Source organism: Drosophila busckii, chromosome 3R (genome assembly GCF_011750605.1).
Source record: "Drosophila busckii strain San Diego stock center, stock number 13000-0081.31 chromosome 3R, ASM1175060v1, whole genome shotgun sequence".
NCBI classification, from domain to species: Eukaryota; Metazoa; Arthropoda; class Insecta; order Diptera; family Drosophilidae; genus Drosophila; species Drosophila busckii.
In genome coordinates, this window is record NC_046607.1 from 4802481 (window position 1) to 4827226 (window position 24746).

The following is a 24746-nucleotide window of genomic DNA, read 5'->3' on the forward strand; positions in this document are numbered from 1 at the left end:
CTGCTTGTTGGTTAAGTTCGCTATGCTCTCAGTTAAAATTAAAAAGCTGAATTACTCCTCTAAAAAACTCTATGTTATCTCTCTACAATTTTACTAAAAATATATACTCGTGTGTTTGTATATAAGCTCTCATTTGTGCATTAGTTTTCTCTCATAAAGCTCTCAGTTCGGTTATATTATAAGTATTGAAATTAAAATGAAATTCCAACTCAGATGAAAATAAAAAGTTCGCTAAAGGTCACAACATAGGCGCCTAGCAACCGTTGCTGCTTACAAACATACATAGATACATATATCAAATAACAAAAAACACTCTACAATAAAGTGTTGCTCTCTTTTTTGGTCTTACGCTGTTGTTTGCATCGTCGATGAACAAATTCGTTAACCAATATTTATGCTCTATTATAGTGTATAGTGTATATTACTCTCACGCTGCTCTCGCTCATTCTCTCTCTGTATCTCTCTCTCTCACGTTCTATATCTGTTGGTGCAGTTTATTGTCGGTAGACGGTTACCATGGCCTATGTCACATTCTCACTATCTCTCATTAAAACAAACTAAATGGCAGGCATTCTCCTTAAAGGAGCCAACACCTCAACTCGTCTTTTTGGGCTCAGCCTGTACATTGCTCGCCTCAGCTTCTGACTTTTCTGCCTGGGCCTCAATGCCGGCCAGCGCTGCCTCTGACATTTTCTTGTATTTGCCCGCCAGCTCTGGCATCTCATAGGCAATGGCCAAATCCAGCTTGGTTATGGGACAGCCACGGAAATAGGTGCAGGTGTCCGTGAGTTTCTTGAACTCATACAGTGGATTCAAGCGGAAGAAGTCGCGATAGACCTCAGGATCGGGCAAGTCATAGCGCGAGATATTTGTCAGCGTGGATAGACCCTCGTAGATGTGATAATTCTGTGGATGGTCAATAATATCATCAGCGATGCGCTTCTTGTTGCCAAAGAGCGTCTTGTGATTGTTATAGGTGTTCAAATAGCAGTCGACCATCTTGGCGTGGTTACGCACACGCACCTGTAAGCATTTTAAATTTAGATTATATTTGAATTTTTTTTGTACGTTAAGAAACTTACGGCAAATCGACGGGCACTGGCAATCTTATGCTCAATACGTTTGTCGATGGCGGTGCGCAGATCACGCAGGAAGGCGCGCTCCTGGGCCAGCAGCAGACGTGCTGGGGCGCCATCCTGATACGGATGCGTCCACAGCGATGTGGTGTACATGAGTGGCGGCTGGGCCGACGACATCAGCGGCGAAATGTTCCAAATGAGCGCACCCTGCACACGCAAAAGCTCTTCAGGCTTTACTGTGTCCGCCTTGTTCAAGATGATGCGAGTCTGATACTCGCGCCCCTTGAGTTGGTCGAGTATGGCCTCGGTCTCTGGGCCAACATCCAATTTGGCTGGGTCGTAGACCAAAAAGATAATGTCGGCGCGATCGATAAACCACTGGCAAGCGTCATTGAAGGGGAAGACGCGAGACACTTGCTTGCGTACCTCGAGTATGCCAGGTATCTCAACGATGTTGACCTGAAAACAAATTTCATGCAGCATATGATTTAATTTAGGCATTGTCTAGCATTTCACTCAAATTCTAAATTCTTTTGTTAATAACCAAAAGGCTATAAATTCTTTTGGGCAAATTGCCAGCACAATTTTACATACAAGTTTCCCAATCGTCGAGCTGCCCTGTCAAAAGCTATTTGAGAGACAAGTTAATGCACTTAGTATGCCTAAGAACTAGGTAAATGTTGAACAGCAAAACACATGCAAACAGTTACACAAATAAATAAACAGCCCAGAACTTACTTTTTCGAGTAGCTTGCTCTTCAACTTCAGGCCACGCAGACGCTCCTCCAGACCTTGACCGAACTTTTGCAGACCTGCGAAGGTGTAGTCAGCTGCCAGCTGTGTGCCATCCAAGACCTCGGTCTCATTGCCATGCATAAGTATGTTGAAGTAAGCCGGAGATGGTTCCGCTCCTAACGGTTCAAACCATTATATATAGAGGCAGCAGTATAATGGCAGCATTACTTACCGGTTCTCAACGAATTGGCTGTATATTCATTATCGGTCAGATAGTTCAGTATAGATGACTTGCCGCCAGACCAGGGGCCCATGAAGAGAATCAAAGGCTTAGAGAAAATCTCTGGATCACTGAAATGACGATTGCTCAAGTCACGGTACTTGTACAAAGTTTCCAGTGGCTTGACAGCATTTTCGTAAATTTTCTTTATGTCACGCAAGATGATCTCGGCCACATTGTCGGTGGCCTTTTCACGCGCATTGAATTCCTCATCCAGCTGCAAAAGCTCACTGATGTGTTGACGGCTGCGACGGTTTTGAGGCACTTCACCCTCCTAAAATTATAAACATAGCAGTTAATTAAATATAATTTTAAATAATGCACATAGCTCGTAGCTAAGTAAATAAATAAAAAAAAAGATCAAAAAATAGCTTTTGATTGGTGACTTACCCAAAGCAATTCATCTTCTGGCATTGTGTCGTCTTCACCATCAGCTTCAGCTGCTTGCTCAGCTTCAGCGGGTGCATCTGATTCTTCTAGCTTGTCCTCAGCATGCTCTGCAGAATCCTCCTTTGGCGCCTCTGGCTCAGCTTCCTGTTCAGGCTCTTCAACTGGCTTTTCCTCTTCTTCTTTAGATTCTTCTGCTGCAACAGGCTCTGGCTCTGCTTCCTGCTCATGTTCCTCCTCAACAGCAGGCTGTGCTTCTACCTCAACTTCAGCAGATGCTTCCTTAGGCGCTTCCTCCTCTGCGGGGAATTCATCAGCTGGATTTGGTGGCTCCTGCATATCTAGCACAGGTGCAGCATCAACCTCACGCTTCTTACGTTTCTTAACGGCTTCCTCTTCTTCTTCTTCATCATCGTCCTCCTGGCTATCGTCATGCGCATTTGGTACTCCGTCACCGTCCATGTCATTGTCATGCTGATTTAAAATGCCATCGCCATCCATATCATCATCCTTTTCGTTTACCAATTTATCGCCATCAATGTCATCATCCTCACTGTTTGGCACACCATCCCCATCAATATCCATGCTCTGTGGCTCTTCAGAATTGGTAAGGCCATCACCATCAACGTCATGATCCTCATCGTTATGCACACCATCGCCATCAATATCGCTGTCCTCTAAAAATAATTATTTTAATCGTTAACATAAATAAAAATAATTTTCGGTTATTAAATAAGCATACCGTGATTCAAAGTGCCATCACCATCAATGTCTTCATCCTCTGCAATTTACAAATAATATGATACTAAGCTTAATTCAACTTGAGCAAGTTAATAATTTACCGTGATTTGCTTTGCCATCACCATCCAAATCTTCATCCTTTTCGTTTGGCAAGCCATCGCCATCCAAGTCTTCATCCTCTAAAAGCAGTAAATACAGCTAATTAGTAAAATGCTGCAAATAATATGTAGACTGCAGTGCAATGCAAAATAAAATAATAAAAGTGCTATTGAAATGCATGCTCCATTTAATCTGGGAAAGTCTTGTATTTCTTTGAGTGCACATGTGACATTGCACATACCGTGATTAAGGGTACCGTCCCCATCAAGATCCTCGTCCTCTGCATAATTAAAACAAGCTTGTATGCCTACTAACTAATAAATACTAAGCATGCTTACCGTGATTATCTTTACCATCACCATCCAAATCTTTATCTTTTTCGTTGGACACGCCATCGCCATCCATATCGCGATCCTCTGTAAATTATATATTGAAATCAAATGTTTTACGCAAGTTTATTGCGTATACGCACCTTTGTTTGGTATACCATCGCCATCCAGATCCCTGTCTTTTTCATTTGGTATACCGTCGCCGTCCATGTCATCATCATCTTCATTTGGAATACCATCGCCATCAATGTCGTCATCTTGATCATTTGGTATACCATCGCCATCAATATCATCATCCTGCTCATTTGGAATACCATCGCCATCAATGTCGTCGTCCTTGTCATTTGGTATGCCATCGCCGTCAATGTCGTCATCTTCATCATTTGGTATGCCATCGCCGTCTATGTCATCGTCCTTTTCATTTGGAATACCATCGCCATCAATGTCGTCGTCCTCTTCATTTGGTATGCCATCGCCGTCTATGTCATCGTCCTGGTCATCTGGTATGCCATCGCCGTCAATGTCGTTGGCGCTTTTCGCATCTTCTGTGGAATCCACATCAGTAATTTCAACAGTTTCTTTTTCATCACGCCCACCATCATCATCATCATCGTCGTTGTGGTCGTCGTCATCGTCATCATCATCATCATCCCTAGGCTGATCAGATTGCAGTTCTCCCGAATCTTCCTTACCAGTGACACCATCTGTAAACCAAAGCTTAAGCTTAAGGAGCAACAGCAAAATATAGCAGTTTACCTGTTTTCAGTTCATTTATAGCTTTTTCGATATAGGGTCGACACTCTGATTCGCTTGGTCCAACTTCGGCATTGGCAAACCCAACTGCGAATCGTATAAATATAAATTACTATATTGGCTTAACATTAACTTGCAAAATTGTCTATTGCTCGAGCTTGAAACATTTATTGCTTACTTGTTGCGTTGAGGTTATTTTATCTATGCAAACTTGACATTATTTTATGGATTTGCACACAGACAAACACGCACACACTGACCAATGTATATGGCAATTTATGAATTTTATTTTTAAAAATGGAAAACTCAACAGAATATTTGAGCTTGTCTACGTATAAACGAATGTGAATGGATGTATGAAATTGTTGGCTACTCGCCCACTACTATATCTTTGTTTTTCCATCTATACAGTTTTTTAGTACTCACTGGTTAATGACGTGAGTGCATAAGTATAAACAGAGCTATACTATATGGGCGATGGCAAACTTTTATTTTGGTGTTTGCTGCTTTTGAATGAGTGACAGCTTAAAGGTCGTTGCTAATTACTTTCGCCCAGTGAGGCAGCAACCAGGCAATCGGAATATAATACAAATCGAATTGAAATTTAAATGCATTTAATTATGTGCCAAGTATGCCTACAAACTGTCGACGGCTTGTTTCCTTGATTTATTTCAAATTGTTCTTTGGCGTATGTGGGTAGGAAGCTATTTAAAAAATTTCACAATTCATTGCTTTGCATATAAACAGAATTATTTATACGTTATGCCTGTGTGATGAATTTTTTGCATATTGTGTTTATGTTGCTTGCAGCCCAACCGACTTCTAATATAGATCATTTGCGCCAATTCTCAGCGTTTTGCAATCATTTTTGCAAACCAAACAATACATATATATTTATATATCAAGAACTTGCACACACACACACACACACACACTTGCATATATGTGTGTGTGTGAGAAACAGATACAGATACTCGCTGAATAGAAAAAAAATAATTTTAAGATTCTAAATTTAAAATTATTACAAACGATGACAACGAAGAGCGACCAAACAGGCTATCGCTTGCTGCTCAGAAAGACTTTTCTCAAAAGAATAAATAAATAACAAAAGCAACAAGAGCTGACCAACATGCTATTTGTCTATGTGTTTGTATCTAACAAGTGTACTAAGGCGAACATTTTAGCTAGTATATATTCAAAGTGTCGTCGCTGACGTTTGCACACACACGCACACAGCTCAGCAAAAAATATTTTTAAATATATGCTTTCGGTACATTTGTATGTATTTTAATTTTCTTTTTTCCTTAATTTTTTTTTTCTGTGGCTTTTCTTTTTCTATAAAAATTGCATAATGCCTGCCTATCGTAGAAATTCTGCTGAGCATTGAGACCCAGGCCCAGAGCCCAGACCCCAGAGCAGACTCTCTCTGCTTAGCTTATGTAATTAACGTCCTGGTTTGAGACTTACCATTGTTGCTAACGGCGATTAACGTAAGTCCCAGTAGGAACCAAATTGTTAGCCGCCCCATAATAACCAAATCAACAAAATATCCTTGAGTTTTCCCAGTGTGGTTAATATGTTAGCCACGTCATAAATTATCCTTTATGTTTGTTGTCAAACTTTAATCACTTGCGCTCGTTTACCGCATATATATCCAAAATATATGCGCTCGTTTAAATGCACTAAACATAAGAAGTGAAAGATTCAATATTTTTGCATTCAATTTTCATTTAAAATTTAATATATATACGTATATATAACTAAAACTATGCCTCGTACAAATTTTTCACAATTTGTTGGCTGAGATTTTACAATTTTGCACTTGTTCGATTTTCTTTTTAATTAAATGTTACACTTTATTCGTTAATTTAATAAAACTATTTAATTGTATTATATCGCGTTGTGTTTTTTTAAATATATATTTTTTATTGGCCGTTTGCAAATTTCAGCAACAATCGTCGGCTGGGTAATCCTTAGTGTCCCTTTCGACGATTGTCAGCCAAATAATTTGCTTATTTCTGGCTCTTTGTCGTCTGTGCACGTTGTGTGCGTTTCGTTTTTTGACTTTTGCAGCAATATCTATTTTCTAATTTTTAGTAAAAAGCTGAAGCACACCAAAATGCTAAAAATTTCTAGTGATATATTTTTGCGTACACGAGTATACGAGACGATCTCTCCCGGTCCAAAACCAATTCGTAACTCAACATGCATATACCATGAATTTACCTTGTGACCGCGAAAATTATTTAATTTTTGATATTTTTGTAGCCAACAGTATTTGGCTGCTTGTTGTTGCTGCTATTGTTGTTGTCTAGTTTTTGGCTTTTGACACTCTCGCCTCGCTCTCAGTCGATCACGCTCTCGAGCGGAGAGCATTGGCAAAAGGCTGAGAGTGTGAGCAGCTCAAATGAAAGGATATGCTGTTTAGCTTAAGCTTAATCCTTACTTATAAGATCTTGTTTGTATTGTATACCATTGTATGATTTATAATTTCAAATTTAAATATTCAACATTTATGTTTTGGAACTGCGTTTAATTATAGACAAAATGATTTGCTCATTTTGTCGGCAGCTCTCTTTAGCTAAAAGCAGCACATTGAGCACAAAGATTTATTCTAAGCAAAGCGATTTGTCACATTTGATTAAATTTTGATGCGCTCTCCCTCTCTCGTGCGCTCGTTGATGTTAAATATGAAATTAAAAATGTTCTTGTAACATTTATCACCGTTCATTAGTATGCTTGATTGCATGAACAGCTGTTCCCTAGATGAATCCATATGTATGTTTCATATGTTGCGCTTGGCTTCAAGGCGCTGCCGTCGCTAAATGCTAAATGCTAAATGCTTAAAGACTTTGACATGGCGACAAAGTTTTGTAATATCTTCAGTTATATAATGTATCTTAGTCATAATTTGTGCAGATTGCACGCTTCAATAATTTTTATCAAATGTTTATTGCTTTCGTCTAGTCATGGGTATTATCAATTTGTTTACGAGCTGCCGCAAATATTCAATTAAGATCCTAAGCTACGCAGCGTCTTAAAATAGACAGCTACACTTATAATAATATTATATGCATAAAATAAATAAATTATGTTGCTCTAGTGTCCGCTCTTCATGCGCGTGCAGTAGTAACGATCGCTGTTCTCGATCCAATCGCAGACATTGAGCACGGTATGAAAGGCGGTGCCCTCCTTGCACTCAAACTCCACGGGCTTGCCATGCACACAACGGAAGTACTGTCAAGTAAAAAATAAGTTAAATTTATAAGCTATAGTTAGTTGTTCCAAAATTTACCTTGCGGCAGTTGGGATGTGGCACAAAGTCGCGATTGGTGCAGTCAATTTCACTAGCATCAAACTCATCGGCAGCTGTGGCAGTTTCTACAGGATCGACGGGCTCCTCGGGCTCCTCAGTTATGAAGGGCGTCTCTGTCGTCGTTGTCGTCGTTGTTTTTGTTGTTGTCTTCTTGGGCTTTTTTGGCTTCTATAAATGTATATGTTGTTTAGCTTGGTTGAAATTATTTGTTTCGTATGTTTGGCACCTTTGTTGTTGGTTTCTTGCTGGTGCTTGCTACAGCTGGCACTGGCGCTGCTGTTGGTCTGACTGGCGTTGACGTGGGTTTTGGCTTTGGTTTCGGTTTACGCGTCGTCGTCGTCGGCGTCATCGTTGGCTGTAGCTCATCGGGATTTGGTGGCGTTGCTGGCGGCTTTGCCCATTCAGGCTGCAAAATGCTCATTAGCTTTCACTCTAGAAAACTTGGCAAGGCGCCCACTTACCCGTGGCGTAGTCTCACGCGTTGGCTCCGGCACTCGATAGTGCCGCATGTTGTTGTAGAGTATTTGCATGAGTCCATTCTTGGGGCCGCACAAGCCATGAAAATCGTCCATGTCAATGGCCCAAGTCATGGCGCCGGCATAGCCTTTCGACTTGATAAAGTCCATTTTGATCTGCACGGACGCTTCATTCTCATATCCCACCCACTGCGTATCCTTGTAGGTATACGGCACCATGCCACCATCATCCCACTCAACCGTCCAGCCCTTGGACTTGTCCATTACCTCAGTGCAAATCTCGTAGTAGGCCAAAAAGCCGCTGGCATTGGTGTAAGGTCCTGGTGCACCGCCGCCCGCCTCCTTGTTGATATACGTGCCCATGTTGTAGTTCTTGTTGGAGCTGCTCAGAGTGTAGGTGCGTCCATAGAACGGTATGCCGACCACCAGCTTGTTCGCCGGGCAGCCCATCTCCTCCCACAGCGCCAGGCCGTCATTCTAGAACGACAACGTTAATTAGTTTGCCATGCACCATTTACCAACCGAGCATACGCACCACATTCAGTCGCTCATAGGCATACTGATCATGCTGGCGCTTGTACAGCGGACTGTGCACATCCGCAAAGCCCGCCCAGTTGCCGCGCAGATCGTAGGTCATGGCATGTATAGCATCCAGCAGTCTATCCGAAAATATCATCAGTAAAATAAATATAAATTTCGAGTTTGCTGCACTTACTCGCACAGCTCGGGCACATGGTAGCCCTCCTGCAGTCGGAACTTGGCTACAGGCACGGCCATAGTTATCTCCCAGCCGCGTCCCTCGCGATCGAAGGCACGTCGCAGCTCCTGCACAAAGTAGAGGAACTTATCCTTGTCGCCATAGCTGCCACCGCGATCGGTAGCGCCAGGATACTCCCAATCCAAATCGAAGCCATCAAAGTCGTACTGCTTCATGAACTGTACCACGCTGCGTATGAAACTTTGACGATGCTCACGCACTGCCGACATCTTCGAGTACTTGGAGCCACCCTCGGCCCAGCCACCCACAGCGATTTGCAGCTTCAGCTTTGGATGCGTCTCACGCAGCTGCGTAAACTTGCGGAAGCCCTCCTGCTCCACATCAAGCTCCGGATCTATGACCAGCACCTCCCAACTCTTGTCGTCAACGCCAATGAAGGAGTAAACCAAATGCGTGCAAAGATCTGCAGGCACATCCTCCAGTCCATAGCGTCCAATGCCGGGACGATAAACAGCCCAGTTGCTAAAATAGCAAACAATGCGCGCTGGCTGCTCCGCTGCCAACAGCTGCGTGGGCAGCAGGCTCAGCAGGCAGAGCAGCAACAACTGCAGCAGTAGTCTGTGTTGTTGAGCTGAGAAGTAAAAAACAGTAAAACAGCGAAATGACTAGAAAACTCTTTAGACTTCCAGAACTGCCACTACGTATTTAATTTTATTGTTGTTTGAATTTGCAAGCGTTTAGTATAATTAAATTTCGGCACGACTTGTTTTTCAAGATCAACGCGACTGGCATTTTAACAATATATGATGTGGAAATGCACTAAAAGTCTGGAGCTGCCCACAAAAAACGTTTTTGGGTGCGCTAAGGTTGGCTGTCCATAATGCTGGACTGCATTGAGAGTTCATTCACCGTTGGCACTTAGTATGCGTGGCCAGGCTTACCCATTTCTCAATGCTTCTCAAACTCTCTTCGATTCAACACGCGCTCTATACGATTTGGCTTTGGGTTGCTTCTGCTACGCTTGTTACGCGTCAAATGACAGTCAGCGGCTTGGCGAGCGCTGCTTTTATAGTGGGCGGCGGCGTTGACGGTCCGGTTCTTGGAGCGCGCCTTTGTTCCTGGCCAAAAGTGCGTGAGAGGCACCGCATGCTCGTTAGCTGTGCACAAGATTTGTTTGTTTTATGTTTTTTTATTGTGGTTTTTGCTCTTTGTTTTCGCTTGTGTATGCGTGTGCTCAATTCCAGATCTGATACGACTTTCTTTTGTTGTTATTTTGCATTTTTAACGATTTTGTTTATGTTTTAGAATGAGCGAAACCTTTAAAGTTGCATCCTGCCAAGCAAAGCGTGCAATGCACTCGCTTAAGAATTTAATGCATAGATAACTTTGACACTTAAGCTTGCTATTTAATGCAGTTAATACTTAAAAGTAACTTAAAGCTAGTCACGGCCAAAGCGTATGTCAATATCCAAGCTAGGATCCGCTGTGCTGCTGGCAACTGTTGTAGTGGTTGCTGCTGCTGTTGTAGTTGCTGGTGCTGCTGTTGTAGTTGCTGGCGTTGCTGTTGTAGTTTCTGGCGCTGCTGTGCTGGGTGGCTTATCTGCAAAACACAAATGGCATTCAGTTACAGTTTCAACAAGCTGACGCTGCTGCTGCTGTTGCAACCCACCAGAGTCAACGTTGAAAGGTGCCAATGGAGTTTTAAAGGGTGGAGCTGCATCTTTATCAAAAGCAAAGCCAAAGTTGGGCCACATTGGAAAGCCGAAATTAAAACCTGCATAAGGGAATGGCTGGGCAGGCCAATGATGATGATAGTAATCATGATGTCCATGCCATTTGTGTTGCTTGCCACAGCCAAAGTGGGGCAGCCAATTATCGCGACGCTGACGCAGCAGCAGGCTGCCCACTGGCGCCGATTCCTCTGCCAATAAATCCTCGTTGCTGTAAGCGCTGCAAGATAAACTCAAGTCACAAAACATACAAAAGATTCCTTTGCTTCTTATACTAACGCATGCTCAATGTTTGCTGCAGTCAGCAGCAGACTCATCGCCAGCAGCAGCAGTTGCAGCAGCTGAAATTGAACAAATGCATGTCGTTTATCGTCGCAGCACAAAGTGAAGGCAAATAACTTACAAGAGTTGCGTGGAGTGTGTCTGACATTATCTTTGCGCGCTTGAGCTCTATACAGCTGGACTATATGCAGCCAACTAAAGCAGATGCCTCAGCCTCAGCTTAATTCGCACAATTGGGGTTTTTTTTTGTTTTCATATTTTTGCAGCTACTCCATTGCTCACTCAAACTTTGAGTTGCTCATCAGCAGCAGCAGCAACAACAGCGACTAACAATGTCATCAATCTGGTTTAATATCAGGTTTTATGGCAAATACCCATGTATATAGTATAGTTGTGTATATAATTTAACGCACATGTTTATAGTTTACATACGCACATGCTGCGCAGCATTTAAAGAGGCGAACTAAGCTGCTAATTACCCCAATTCTATTTTTAATTTAATTTGTTTATAATGAACTGTTTTTGTCTTTGCCAAAAGCCCAGTGCAAGTGTGAAAGTCAAATTTATGGTCACGATTATGTTAATATGATATAAGAATTAGATAAAGTTGCTTTTTAGAAAGCTATTGTGCATATTGCTCTACATTTCATAGAAGCAAACGCCCACACTTAAAAGCGACAAAACTTATGCTTGGGCTTTGCTTTCATTGTTGTTGCTTCAGTATTGCTCACAAACTGGACGGCACACGTACGTGATATTCATATTCATTGTGATTCATGCGATGGTTGTCAACATCTCGCATAGTCAGTGGCAAATTTAAATAGCCTTTAACATTGATCTTGAATTTCGCGCGCAATTGACGTAAAAAAATCCCAGCGGCTTAGTCTTCCTGTTCCGTGGGGTGTGTCCCAAGCCCATTTAGCTGTAAGTTTATAAACAAAAAATAAAAACGCGCACTGAATTTGAATTTTCAACTATATACTTTATTGATAACATTTATCTTTTCGTCTTTTCGCAGTTTATCGTTTGAACAATTTTTCTTTTCATTTTTAGCATTAGCATATATGTACGTATGCAATAAATATGTGTATGTATGTGTGTGTGTGTGTCTGTGTATTGGTTATGCTTGCTAATAAATGCTGTGCAATTCATATGTTTAATCATAGGGCTGCTAATATTAACTGAACTAGCGTGTATATGTATGTGTGTGTAAACTGACTCTGCTCAACTAAAAAAACATAACTTAGGCATAAGCAATCATTTACATTTGTATACATATAGCACCGCGAACAAATTACATAGATTACACATTTGTTTATAATTAAAAATAAAATAATAATAATAATCAAGCATAGTGTGTATGCAATTGAGCTTAATTTAAAATCAAAACTTGCAACAATTAATAACTAAAAATTTGACATCAACTTAAAAGTAGTTTTGTACAATTTGCTTGCTTTTCATTAAAATTATTTGCATATTATTTATATACGTATATAATATATATTTATTTATAACAATTTATCGTTGTTGTCTATTTATTTATGTATGATATTAATTGCATTTATCAATAACTTTAAAAGTTATCAGACATCAATAAAATAGTTATATGATTGACTTGTGAATTGTTGCTGCATATTTGCTTGCAATATATTTTTGCTGTGCATAGTTTTTAAATAGTATAATTGCCTGGCTAATTGACCTATATGTAATTAAATAATTCGTGTCTGCGTTTGTTTATTTAAAATGTAATGCATGTATTCGATTATTTCTTTTATTGCTATCCATAATTCGTAATAGGTACCTTTTTGGAAATATATTGCAGAATATGCTAGAAAAAAGTGCGCTTGGTATTGTTCTTCTTCTCATTGTTGTTGTTGTTGTTAAAGAAATGCAGTTTAGTTCCAGTTGTATTAAATGCTAGTTCCTAACTATCATTTGGTGACTCTTCTGTTTGATTCTTGCTGTTGATTTTGTTGTTTGATATCAAATGCTTTCGATTGGCTGTAAATTTGTTTCTGCAAATGCGCTACTCTTTTTCAAAGTCTGTTGTTAATCGTAATATGTTACCCAAAGTCTTTAAAGTTATTGTTTCTTTAGTTAACAAGACAATACAAGTACATACATAAGTGTATATATGTTGGCCTATGGGCCAAGCACAGGAACGTTGTACGCCTTCAACTATACAACAAATATATTGACATCAAAGTTGAGTTTATGTAACCGATACTAGTCAACGATATATATATGTATATAGTTTTTGATAACATTTTATGTAATTGCCATTGTTTAATAGATTATTTAACACGCTTACTGATATGTCGCCTCATTGTGTATATATAATTATAATAATATCGGCATTTAGTTGCTTGTATATATATTAATAAATACTTTTGTTGTGTGCGTGTTATGTCTGACGCACTTTAAAAATTCGTTAATTTTGTTCAACTCTTTTCGAATGCCGATGATGCTGATTTGATATTTGATAAAATTTTAGTTACACTTCAGTCGCTTAACAATTGATACGAGAGCTCGTGATAAATTTAGATTCAATTAGCAAATCCTTCTACTTTGATTTTCGTTTAGATAAATGCAGCTGTTTATTGTGCTTATTACGTTTGTATTTTCGTATTTTCGGAGTACGGCGGAAGCGGCGCTTAACTGTAAAAATTATCGCGCTGCTGATATAACGGCAGTGGTTCAGTTGGCGACTCCGAACGACGCTCCTCATCGCTGCTCTGGCCGGATCTGCCATTGCTGCTCTTCGACATGGCTTTCTCTGTGGGTTAACAAAGGCAAACAAAGTTAGATTAGTGGCAGTTGCTTACCGAAAAGTTAAGCTAACAAGGCCCGCAACCTTTAGCCCAAGCGTGCTGTAAAAGTTTAAGTTTAAACCCATATGCGAGAGAGAGTATAAAAGAAAGTCTCAAGTATTTATATAGAGTGTGTGTTGCTGTTGTTGTTTCTTCGGTTAATAGTATTGTAGTTGTTGTTGTTGTTGAACTTATACTTACTCGTCTTTTGAGCGTTTTTGAACTGTTTTAAATTGTTTTTAGTTTTTCTGCTGCAGAGTGCACAAATTTTATAAAGACACTAAGCTAAGGTAAAACTGTTGGATTCGCTTTATCCTGACTGCAATAAAAGTTAAATACATATATTGTTGCTTAATAGCAACAATTGTTGCCGCTGTGGCTTGATAGATATAAAAAAACTTTTAAAGTGTAAGCTCTATTTAAAATATTTTAACTAAACGTTGCTTGGTAATAAACTATAAACTGCAAATATTTGAAATTTGATCGCTTGAGTATTAAACTATTTGTTTTTCATATTTTGTGTTAAACACTTGAAGCCACGTTTATAAATTTCAAGGCATAACCATCGTTTATAAAATAAATATTTTGTCTTAGCTGTTTAAGCTTTTAAATAGTCAACTTTGTTGACTAAAAGTTGTTTTAATTTTCAATTTAATTTCTTAAGTAATCTCATAATATACCTAGTTATATATATTTTTGAGTTTTTGTTGCTCAGTGTCTTTGATTTTCGAGTCAATGCTAATTAATTTGCATTAAAGTGTTGACGTTGCTTTGTGCTATTACTGCATATGTGTGTGTGTAAAATAGTGTTCGTATAGTGTGTTGTACTTGAGCTTGAGCTTTATATTATTATGTGTTTATTGCATGTAAGTAATAAATTTATTTACTTGAATTTATTATCAATGCGTGCGTGCTGATTAGTTAAGCCAATGCAAAGCTAATAAAGTTTAACAAATTTAGCTGCTTATGTTGGCCATAAACGGCAGCTACCAAATACTACGCAATGCATATTTATACTTATATAATAGTTAGTTATTTGTTAGGGGTTTATGAGTATAGAAATGTGTACAAACCTTGACTTACGCATTTGTTTAATTGTTGTTGTTGTTTGTCTAGTGCTTGTTGTAGTTGTTCATATGGTTGCTTTTGTTGTTGTTTCTGTTGTCGTTTAGTATTTTGTGATTGCATTGCACGTTTGATGTTGTTGTTATTTTTATTCGTGATCTTAGGCATGCATTAATCTTAACGACGCGTGAGTTCTTGTTGTGCTTTTGTTGTTGTTGTTGTTGTTGTTATGTATGTACTTGTACTTATTGTATAGTGTTTGTTGTTGTTGTTGTTGCATATAGAATATTACCCAACATTGAAGCGCAGTGCGCAACTTAATGCAAAACAAAGAACACAAAATGTGAACAAAAAACATAAACAACACGACAAGCTAATTTTAGTTAGTTTTGACTAGTGGGATTACCTAAAAATATATGCAAAAAAATAGAAACAAAAAACGTAAATAACATAAAAAAAAATTAAAATATAATTTGTTATAGCTTAAGACTAGAATTTGTTCACAAAGCTTACAAAATATTTGTCATACGCAGCGTATGCGCAATTTATAGTATGAGTATGATAGGGCAATGTGGGTTTATTTCATATAATTGTACGGGAAGTACACAGTTGACTGTAGATAAGTGTATCTGAAGTGTAATTGGTGTGTGTGAAGTGAATTGTGAAGTGTGCATGGATTATTGATTTGATTAAGGTACGTCTTTGATGATGAGCTCACAATGGCATGAGAGAATAATGGGGGAAAGTTTTGATAGGCTAAACACAGCTGAACACTTAATGAATGATATGTATTCAGCTTAATCGTCTAGAAAATTAGAAAAAGTTGAGAGAAGATATATAGTAGATTAGAAGTAGTTTAGAGTAGACAGACAGAGTCTCAAAATGAGCTTGAATGAATGACACTGCAGAGTTTGAATGCTTATAATCTAGAACATATATACAATTTGAAACATAAAACGATTTATTAGTAAGAAACATAAACTCAACTTGCAAGCCATTGCAAACATACTTATAAACAAATTGATTTGCTTTCTAACAATTTATGGACATCAAATTGTAAAAACAACTGAATATTAATGTAAAATTGAATTAATTATTAATTATAACATACCAGCTACGATCTTGCTGACTTGCATCACTTGCTGTGCCAATATTTGATTCAGTTGCAACAGATGCTCGCGTTGCTTCTTCTCCGCATTGAGTTTGCTGGCGGGCACGCTCTCGTTCTCCTAAACAAATAGAGGAGAAATATTATAAGCTAAGCTACTATAACATTAAGTCTGGATAACCTACATTGCTGCTTATGGGTGCCTCGGATAACATTTTCTTAATAGACTCAACCTTCTCCTGGCGACGCTTCTTCTCCTCTGGCGACAACTCGGGCGTCTATTGATTATATTTAGTTATTAGTTATATAAATTATTTATTTATTTGTTAGCTGCTCACAGTTTCGGGTATATAACGCTCGGGTATGACGATCTTGTTGGGCGCTAGCAGCAAGTTGTCTATGGTATTCTCGGATATCTTCTCGCCCTGGCCAAGCGCTGAGCGCACCACATCCGGCGCATTCATGCGCGGACGCAACGCCACCTCCATGTCCAAATCATCACGTGCACGCCAGTTGGTGTTCTATAAAAAATAATTGTTTTAACTCTAAACTTTGCTTTAGCGAGCTTCACTTACATTGCGATTCATGTCATTCTCCGCCTGCACCTTCTCCATGGCCTTTTGGTTAACATTGTTGGGCGCTGTGTAGTGGCGTCGCTTCTCGCGCGGCACAGCGCGTCGATGCTTGTGTGGCGGCGGCACTCGCTCCACAATTTTCTCAGTATCCTCTGAGGCGGAACCGGCGCTCATTTCGTTAATAATCTGACGCGCTGCAACGCTTTGGAACACTGGCTCGGGGCTAATGTCGGTCAGGCTCTTGTTCAGGCTCTGCATGGAGTCGGTCTTGGCGCGCAGTGCAACGCGTGCGCTGTCGCGCGAGGGATTGGGCTGCTGCTGCAGCTGCTTGGCAAAGTAAGCATTGGCCAAGGGATTCAAGTGCTGGCCATTGCTCTGCGGCGCTGGCGGTGGCGGCGCCTGTTGCTCATAGTTGCTGTTTCTGTCGTAGTCGTAGTGGTGACCATTCTGCTGTTTGCCATTGTGGTGTCTGCTGTGCCGCAGCTTGGGCGGCTCGTTGTAGCTGCGCGGCAGCGACTTGGAGCGATTGTGATGTCCATTTGTCAGCTGCGGCTCCAAGCTGTTGCCATAGAGTTGTTGTTGTTGCTGCTGCTGCTGCTGCTGCTGCAATTGTTGTTGCTGTTGCTTGGCATAGAGCTCCTCCTCCAGCACTTGATCCAGATTCTGTGTGGAGCTGCTCAGGCCACGCTCGCTGCGATCGCGATGACGTCGCTCGGACTCGCGCTTAACAATGCGCACCGTTTTGATTTCCTGCTTCTCCAGATTGCTTAGATTGGCAAACGGATTGCTGTCCAGAAAGCCATCGCTATCCACGCCGCTCAGCTCCAAGGCATCGCTGCTGCTGCCGCCATTATAGCGACTATAGTCGCTCAGCTTCGTGGCGCTGTTGGTGTCCACATAAAGCGGCGTCGACAGATTCAGTGTGGAGTCATGCAGCTGCTGCTGACTTCCCATGTTGCTGCTGCTGCCATTGAGCAAATTGGCATCCAGATCGGTCTCAGTCCAGCTGGCCGAGTTGTGGCGCTTTTTCAGGCTGCCATTGGTGCTGCCATTTGCGCCATTGGCGGGCAGCTGCTCCTTGTTGCCAATCTCCTGATACAAGCGCGTTGAGTTCTCCGTCAACTGTCGCACCGCCGAGCTCAGCTCATGCCGTTGACGTTGCATATCGCCCACCAGCGACTGCACACGCTCCAGCTCCGACTGCAGCACAGCTGCATTCTGATTGCCATTCAACTGAGCCTCGTTGTTGCCACCCAGCTGGCGTGTTGCTTGCACCTTCTGCCGCAGCGTCAGCAGCTCCTGCTCCAAGCGCGCATTGCCCGCCACTGTTTGCTCCAGTTTCTGCAACAAATGGAAGTTAATTGAGTATGAGCACTTAAAGCTACGACTGAGCTTGGGGCACATGCAGCAACTGCAGCGGCTACACAATGTTTGCTGGTATAAGTAGAAGTCTTTTGCATTTGTTTGTCATGCTGAGAATTTTGTTATAGCCGGGGATCGTGCAATTAATAACAATTTATAACAATCTGTTAAGGCTTCGTAAAGCTGGTGAACTGACAATTTAGACAATTAATATTCTTTCTGAACAAGTTATTAAGCAAGTAAAATATTAAATCAATCTTTGGTTTGCTACTCAATATTCTATTGACAAGCGTTTGGAATTGAATATTTAACTAACATAAGTTTAAGTTATCTGTCTTTTTTTATATGGATTTGACATTTTAGCTGCATCTCATTTTACATCTTATTTACCCTCAACTGTTTACTAAGCTTTAAATTAAAAATATTAATTGCTTGCGACCCCAGATTGTGGTGGCTCAATGAATTCACATATAGATTAGTTACAAAAGCGACATGCGAAGCTTAAAGCGCGTATTAGACATAATATTCAACATATAAAGACAGAGAGTGAAGTATGCAAAAAACTTCTACTAGGCACCTCTGCTACCTTTGAGTTCTCGGCCAGCAGCTGATGCACGCGCGAAAGTTCGCGCTCGAGCACATGTTGCTGCTTCTTGGCCGCCTCCAGCGCCATGGGCGTGGCATTGTTGTCGTGAATGCGCGCGCGCAGACCGCCCAGGGCCCGCTCCAGATCCTCCTTGTCGCGTTGCAAGCTCTGCAGCGTGCCAGACTCCTCCTGCAGCAGCTGATCCAGCTGATAAAGCTCACGCACCTTGGCCTGCCAAGCACAATAAGTGTAAGCAATAAATAAAACAAATGCCAGTTATGTTGACTTACCTGCAGCTCCGCTTGATTGGGACTTAGGCGCTCCCATTGCTGCTGCTCCTCCTGCAGCATTTGACGCTCCTGCATGCGCTGATTGAACTCCAGGCGATCCAGCGTAGCTGGCTGTGCACGCCCATTGGCATCATTGCGATACAGCGAGCCCAGCTTGACCATGTTGTCCACCAGATTAACCAGCGGTTTGCTCTTCTCATACTGCCGCTCCAAGTCCAGCAAATGCTGCTTCAAGTAATCCAAGCGTTGTATGCTCTCTGCACGCGTCAAACCCTCAGCGCCGCGCAGACGATTCTGTGAACAAGTTAACAATGAGAATGTTAAATGCAAGTTTAAATAGGCTGCAAAGTTCTATAAGTTACACAGTTAGGCAAAAGTTAGCAACCAACACCAGCGTTTTAGTCAAACAAAATTTGTGTTTAACCTGCACATTGTGAATATCACTGCAGCACTGCTCAATGGCACGCGCTGTTTGGCTGCTCTGACGACGTAGCTGGATGAGCAACAGCACCAACTCCTCATGCGTGCGACTCAACAAATCCCCAGCGGACACATCCAGATTCTAAAGAATTTTATATATGGAATAGACGTATAGTTGTGTGGATTTGCTAATGTAAACTTAAATCATAACAATTGTAATTTAAACTTTTTAATGTAAACGAACTGCAGTCTCTGATTTGTAACTTGCTTTAACAGCTGTTTCAGCTAAGCTGCTGCTGTTAAGTTACGCTGCTGTTAAATTAACAGGATATACATTAAACTCACTGTCATCCTACATCCTACAGCTGTAAAGCGAACAGCAACACGTTTTTTTTTTTAATTGAATGGCAATGTTACTGCAATTTGTGACTTACTCTAATCTGTGTGCTCGTCTCACGCTCCAGCATATCAATCTCAGCCCGGCTGCCCGCACGTCGCATGCCGCCCACATGCGTTGGCGTCGATGTAGCCGCCACCGCTGCACGCGCGTATTGCGCACGATCTGTCAGCGCTGTAGCCTTGGCGTATTTAGTCTCCGCTGCGCCGCCATAGTAGACATCATATTGGGCAAAGGACGCATCCGTTGGATCCGGCTTCACAGTCAGATTGCCCTTGGGCAGATTGTGCACATTGCGTACCGATATAGAAGCTGCAAGTATATATGGGCGCATCATTATGTATTTCATACTGTGAGCTGCAATGGGCTGCGAGAAATGTAATTAAAAATGCGTGCGCCAAGTAGTTAGGAGAAAGCGGTTAGCTACAATAATTTGCGAGTTGAATTCAAATCAATTTGTATTTTGTATGTATTGCTGCCATTAATAATTACAAGCAAAGTTTGTTGGTGGGCGGAAGAGAAGAGAGCTAAACAAAAAAAAGGTTTGTAGTCAGGCTGCTCACTTTAGCTACAACTGTACAGCTTGTCTGTGTGTGTGTGCGTGTGTGGTTGGTTGGGTGTGTGTATTTACAGCCGCATTGATAATTACATAATATGTTAAAAAAGTGCTGGGGGTTGATATATAAAAGAAAATTTGCTTACCCTTGTAGTTAATGAACAAAACAAACAACAACACAACATTGAATAAAACAACAACAATAACAAATAAAAAAACAAGCAACAAACTCAATAAAAATCACACAAGTTATAATAAAACAACAACAATAAATGTAGCATATTTTTAGGCAGCACATGCTGCGTATGCGTAATATGCGCTCAGTTGTTGTTGTTGTTGCTGCGCGGCGTACGCGGCGACGCTTGTGTAGCGCTCGCCTCAGTGCTGCTGCTGCTATTCAGCTGCTGTATAATGGAGCGCACATTGCTGGTCAGCGGCAAATTGGGCGTGCTGCTGTTGTTGTTGTTGTTGTTGCTCTTCATTTGCCCACTGGACATGGCATCCCATTGGCGTATAGTCTCGCGATCTAGCTCATTGGACTTGTGTGATAGATTCGAGGCGGTTTCCTCACGCAGCACTTCATACACATCCGCATCCGGACTGCATGGCGAGATGCTGCTGTTGGCCAACAGCTGCACATAGACGTCATGCTCATTGCTTGGCGGACTGGGCGTGGGCGTGATCGCAGTCTTGTCGCTGAGTCGCGGCTTTTGCGAGTCGTTGACGTAGCAAACGTCGCGTGTGAGTTTGGTTTTTGTTGCCTGACTGCTGGGCGTGGTTATGGGCGCCGGCGTGGGTATGGGCGCATTGCTGGCCAGCGCAATGCGATCGAGATCGTCCAGGGAGCGCGCATGACGCTGTGAGACGCGACGCAGACTCTCGCGCCAGAGCGCATCCTCCTCCCAGAGCAGCTCGCCACCTAGAACTGACAATTGATTGGCATTATTGCGGGCTGCTGTTTGCTTAGCCTCAGCGCTTAATTCTGCACCACCAACACCACCAACATGATGAGTATGAGTAACACCGAGCAGTTTATTTGTGTTTTTAGTACTTGATGAGGTGTCGATTGTTGTTGTTGTTGTTGTTGTTGCTGTTGATGGCTCGTTATTCAACTTGAGATTCAAATGCTTATTGCAGCTGTAGCTCAACTTTTCATTGTTGGACTTTACACTATACAAATTCTTGCTGTCAATGGCGCGATCCTTTTCCACGAGCGCATCCACATCGAACTGCAGCCGATCTATGGGATTATGTATATGCGCTATATGCAGTCCAGGCGCATGTATATCGCGCTGATTGTTGAGTGTTGGTGCTGCTGGCAGCTCTGAGTAGTAGTAAGGCGCTGATTGCGTGGAAATGTTGCTGTTGTTGCGACTGTGCAGCGGCAGCTCCGGCAGACCGCCCAGCTGCTGTATAGAGTCCGTGGAGGAGAGAAAGTGTATGTTGCCATAGAAGTGCTGCTCGTCACCTTCGGCATTGCGAAACGTCTTGGGCGGCTTCAGCAGCAGCGGCGTTTCACTCGAGGGAAGCTGTCGATTGGGCGTGGCATGCAGATCGCCGCCTTGCAAATGACTGAGATATGTGTCCAGCTCATGGCTGCTTAACGTTTCCTCAAAATGCTCGCTCATCGACTCAATTTCGCTAATGGACTCTTGGGAGAGCGGGCGACGCGAACGCTGACGCTCCAGCTCCGAATCTGAGCGCTGTCTGAACTCCACCGATTCGCTTTCGCTGCTGTCGCCCAGCGCCGAACGCAACGGCAGCGAATTGTTGCTGTTGGAACGCGCGGGCGTAGCTGCCACACGCTGCTGCAGCTGGCGATACAGCTCCACATCCGAAGAGGTGCGTGAGCTGTAATTTGAATCGGATAAAGTGCGCGCATGTTGCTGCTGCAGCAGTGCAGTTGCTGCTGAGGCGGCAGCTGCAGCTGCTGCTTTGAGTTTGCGCTGCTGCTGCTCCGGCGTGCCGCGCACCTTGGCAAACTGATCGGGCAGTGAGAGGCGACTGCTCTTGAGCGGCTCTGTCTTGGGCAGATTCAGCGAACTGTTGCTGGCGTGCATTTTGGGTAGCTGCTCATAGGACAAATGCACTTTGCTAGCGCTGCTGTCGCGTCGCTTTACCGTATCATAGTGCTCCGAGCTGAAGATCTCCTCGGTCTTGAGCTCCTCCATGGGGGGCGGCGAGTCGGGAATAGGTGGCGGCGGCAGTATTTCGCTATCAGAGCTTTCCGCATAGTTGTTCAGTGGCGTGGAGGCGCCCAAATAGTAGCTGGCGGGTCTGAATGTATCCGACAAACTGAAGCGTGTGCGTGAGCGCAGTCGCTTGGCCTCCAGTTGCTGCTTGCTGCTCTCATCATCTGCATCGGAGCTATCACTAGCGAGCGCATTCTTCACAGGCTTTAGTATATCCGGCATGTCCTTGCCCTGACGCTTCTTTGTTTTTTTCTTCAGCGTTGACTCTGCACCGCATTTCTTGCTTTTCTTCAGCGTAGAACGTCCGGAGCTGCAGTGAGCTTCCTCTGCTGCTGCTGCCAGCGCTGCAGCGGCAGCTTTAACGCCTGCCAGCTCCATATAAAGCGGCTCTGCTTGAGTGCTCTTCAGGCTGCTGCTGCTGCTGAGCACTTGGCTGGCCAGGCACATGATTTCATAGTTGCTCTTGTTGTCCTCGTCATCGAGCCCTTTGGTCATTTCCACATAGTGATTCTCCTCCTCTTGCTGCGCTTCTATAAAACATTCCTGCGTTGCCACCAAGCTCAGCGTGCCCTTCAGTCCCAGCTCCACCTTTTTGGGCGTCATGGGCAAATAGTGGCTTTCATTAAACTGCTGATCTGTGGGTGTGATGGGCTCGTTTACATAGATCTGCTGCAGCTGCTGCTGCTGCTCCACTTCATTAGCTTCGTCATCATCGTCATCATCCTGCGCTAGCGCTTCATCTATGTCATCATCTGTATACTCTTCACAGGCAGTGCTCTCATCATCATCATCATCATCCTCATCCTCATCTGCCGCTTCCACTGTCGCCTGTGCTGCTGTCTCGCTCTCGCCTAGCGCTGGCTTTGCCTCAGCCGTTGGCGTTAGATCTTCCTCCGCCTGCTGCTGCTGCTGCTGCTGTTGCTGCTGCTGCTGTTCTTTATACAGCTTCAATTGCATTAACATGGGCGTCTCTTCTTCATTGCTAATGGCTTCAGTGTCCTGTGTAGGCTTTTTGTACTCCACGTTCTCATAGTTGTTGTTGCTGCTGCTGACCAGCTTGTTGCTGTAGACGGGCACATAGTTTACATTCTGTGGTGACTTGGGTGCCGTTTTCTTTGGCAAAATGGGCACCGCCTGCTCATCTGCAATCGCACTGCTTGTTAATGGCAACTGCAGCTGCAGCTTGGGCCTCACTTGAATGTTGCTCGGCTGCTGCTGCTGTTGCTGCTGCTTTGGCTGCACCTGTATAATGGGCGTTTTGCTAGCCTCATGCACTTTGAGTATGGGCTTAAGCTGAAAATTATGGTTGCCTGAAATTGTTGTTGTTGGCTCAACAGTCGTAGCTGCTGTTGTTGTTGTTGTGCTAATGTTATCTGCTTTTGTTGCTGTGGCTGTTGTTGTTGTTGTTGTTGTTGTTATTGTTATTGTTGTGTTTGGTGTGCATGTTGTTGTTGTTGCTGTTTCAGTTGTTGCTGTTGACCTTCCTGCCGTCACACATTTGTTATAATCATCCACAGGCCCAGCGGCGCTTAATGCGTTTTCTTTGTCTTTTTTGTTTACGAAACATTTTTTAAACATTTACAACATTTACAAAGAATATTCAATTTTTTTTGAAAGCCAAATAACGTATACACAACGATTATGTAAAAAGAAAGAAATATAAAAACAATTGATTTGTTTTTCATTTTTTTTTTTTTTTGGTTTTGGTTCAAACAAATGGCTGTTGACGTTTCAAGTTTTGAGCCCATGAATTTGAATTGAAGTTTTGGGTTTTAGTGCGAAAATTGTACAGCGGCTTTTAGTAGTTGAAATACCAAGCACCCGAATATATAAAATTTATATGTATACCCACTACACCGAGAAATAAGTTTGGTTGGAAATAAACTATGGTATAAATAAGCCAAAACTTTGATCAAATAACTGCAGCTAACAAATTTTATATAAATATCGTATGAATATATTTTTTAATTATCACAGTTTGTTGTGTGCGCACGGCAGGAAGGTAAATTGTATATTATGGTTTGTTTGTTTTAAAAACATTTTATAAATACAAATTAAACAACAAAAATAATAAACGAAAAAGTTCAACATACGTGTGTTTGTGTGTTTGTTTGGGTGTATGTGTGTGTGTGTTTTATATGCAAATACTACAACTATTTGTTTAGTTTGGGCTAACTGGACGCAGTGGATTAGCAGTGAGTGTTAATAAGAGTTACCAAACAGCAGCGCTAAGTACAATAGTAAATAAAACAAATTTCAACTTTAAGCTAGCTTAAGAGAGAGACAGAGAGAGGGAGAGAGTAAGATAGCGAGCACGCAAACTATTATACACAGAAAAAATTGCATTACTGAAGTTTCAATTTCAAATTAAATAATATACAGAATATAGTATAGAATATTTTTAAAATTTTAAAATATGCTAAGATCAAATTTTAAATTTTTCTGATATTTTTGTATATA

The 24746-nt window shown here is 42.1% G+C and overlaps 4 protein-coding genes across 15 annotated transcripts in view; all 4 read right to left on the reverse strand.

Annotated features, from left to right (window-relative positions):
* Positions 1–335: 335 nt before the first annotated feature.
* LOC108602750 (sarcalumenin) lies at positions 336–6630 on the reverse strand. Of its 4 annotated transcripts, none has more exons than XM_017990919.2 (14): positions 6558–6630; positions 5871–6085; positions 4407–4490; positions 4247–4354; positions 3794–4192; positions 3660–3737; positions 3563–3601; positions 3324–3401; positions 3224–3262; positions 2485–3158; positions 2047–2368; positions 1818–1990; positions 1083–1538; positions 336–1023 (listed from the first exon to the last, which is right to left on the reverse strand). In XM_017990919.2, the coding sequence occupies exons 2-14, from the start codon at positions 5929–5931 to the stop codon at positions 595–597; spliced, it is 2940 nt and encodes a 979-aa protein (XP_017846408.1). In that variant the 5' UTR covers positions 5932–6085; positions 6558–6630; the 3' UTR covers positions 336–594. The 4 variants fall into 4 exon arrangements, with proteins under 4 accessions (XP_017846408.1, XP_017846406.1, XP_017846407.1 ...); XM_017990917.2 differs by having other exon boundaries at positions 3794–4195; XM_017990918.2 differs by lacking the exon at positions 6558–6630 and adding an exon at positions 6183–6245 and having other exon boundaries at positions 3794–4195.
* Positions 6631–7336: 706 nt separating this feature from the next.
* On the reverse strand, positions 7337–9958 carry LOC108602752 (endochitinase). The gene is made up of 7 exons (XM_017990921.1): positions 9855–9958; positions 8911–9544; positions 8731–8854; positions 8181–8672; positions 7946–8125; positions 7699–7887; positions 7337–7640 (listed from the first exon to the last, which is right to left on the reverse strand). Exons 1-7 carry the CDS (start codon positions 9856–9858, stop codon positions 7503–7505), a joined length of 1761 nt encoding a protein of 586 aa, XP_017846410.1. The 5' UTR covers positions 9859–9958; the 3' UTR covers positions 7337–7502.
* Positions 9959–10127: 169 nt separating this feature from the next.
* Positions 10128–11177, reverse strand: LOC108602756 (maker208). Its single transcript, XM_017990928.2, has 4 exons — positions 11047–11177; positions 10923–10984; positions 10583–10863; positions 10128–10513 (listed from the first exon to the last, which is right to left on the reverse strand). The coding sequence occupies exons 1-4, from the start codon at positions 11071–11073 to the stop codon at positions 10353–10355; spliced, it is 531 nt and encodes a 176-aa protein (XP_017846417.1). The 5' UTR covers positions 11074–11177; the 3' UTR covers positions 10128–10352.
* A 1276-nt stretch (positions 11178–12453) lies between these two features.
* The window catches only part of LOC108602749 (mediator of RNA polymerase II transcription subunit 15), a 37635-nt gene continuing 25342 nt past the window's right edge, over positions 12454–24746 (reverse strand). For 2 of the 9 annotated variants that reach the window (XM_017990910.1, XM_017990908.1), the window contains 9 exons: positions 19576–19850; positions 19146–19283; positions 18722–19015; positions 18423–18662; positions 16484–17824; positions 16247–16429; positions 16094–16186; positions 15912–16029; positions 12454–13701 (listed from right to left, as the gene is read on the reverse strand). In XM_017990910.1, coding sequence (XP_017846399.1) covers positions 13580–13701; positions 15912–16029; positions 16094–16186; positions 16247–16429; positions 16484–17824; positions 18423–18662; positions 18722–19015; positions 19146–19283; positions 19576–19850 — 2804 coding nt within the window. In that variant the 3' untranslated portion in view covers positions 12454–13579. Of the gene's footprint in view, positions 13702–14876; positions 15207–15301; positions 15606–15911; positions 16030–16093; positions 16187–16246; positions 16430–16483; positions 17825–18422; positions 18663–18721; positions 19016–19145; positions 19284–19575; positions 19851–20398; positions 21020–23176; positions 23350–24746 lie in introns of those variants that run through there. The other 7 variants (XM_017990909.1, XM_017990911.1, XM_017990912.2 and 4 more) reach the window with 7 other exon arrangements.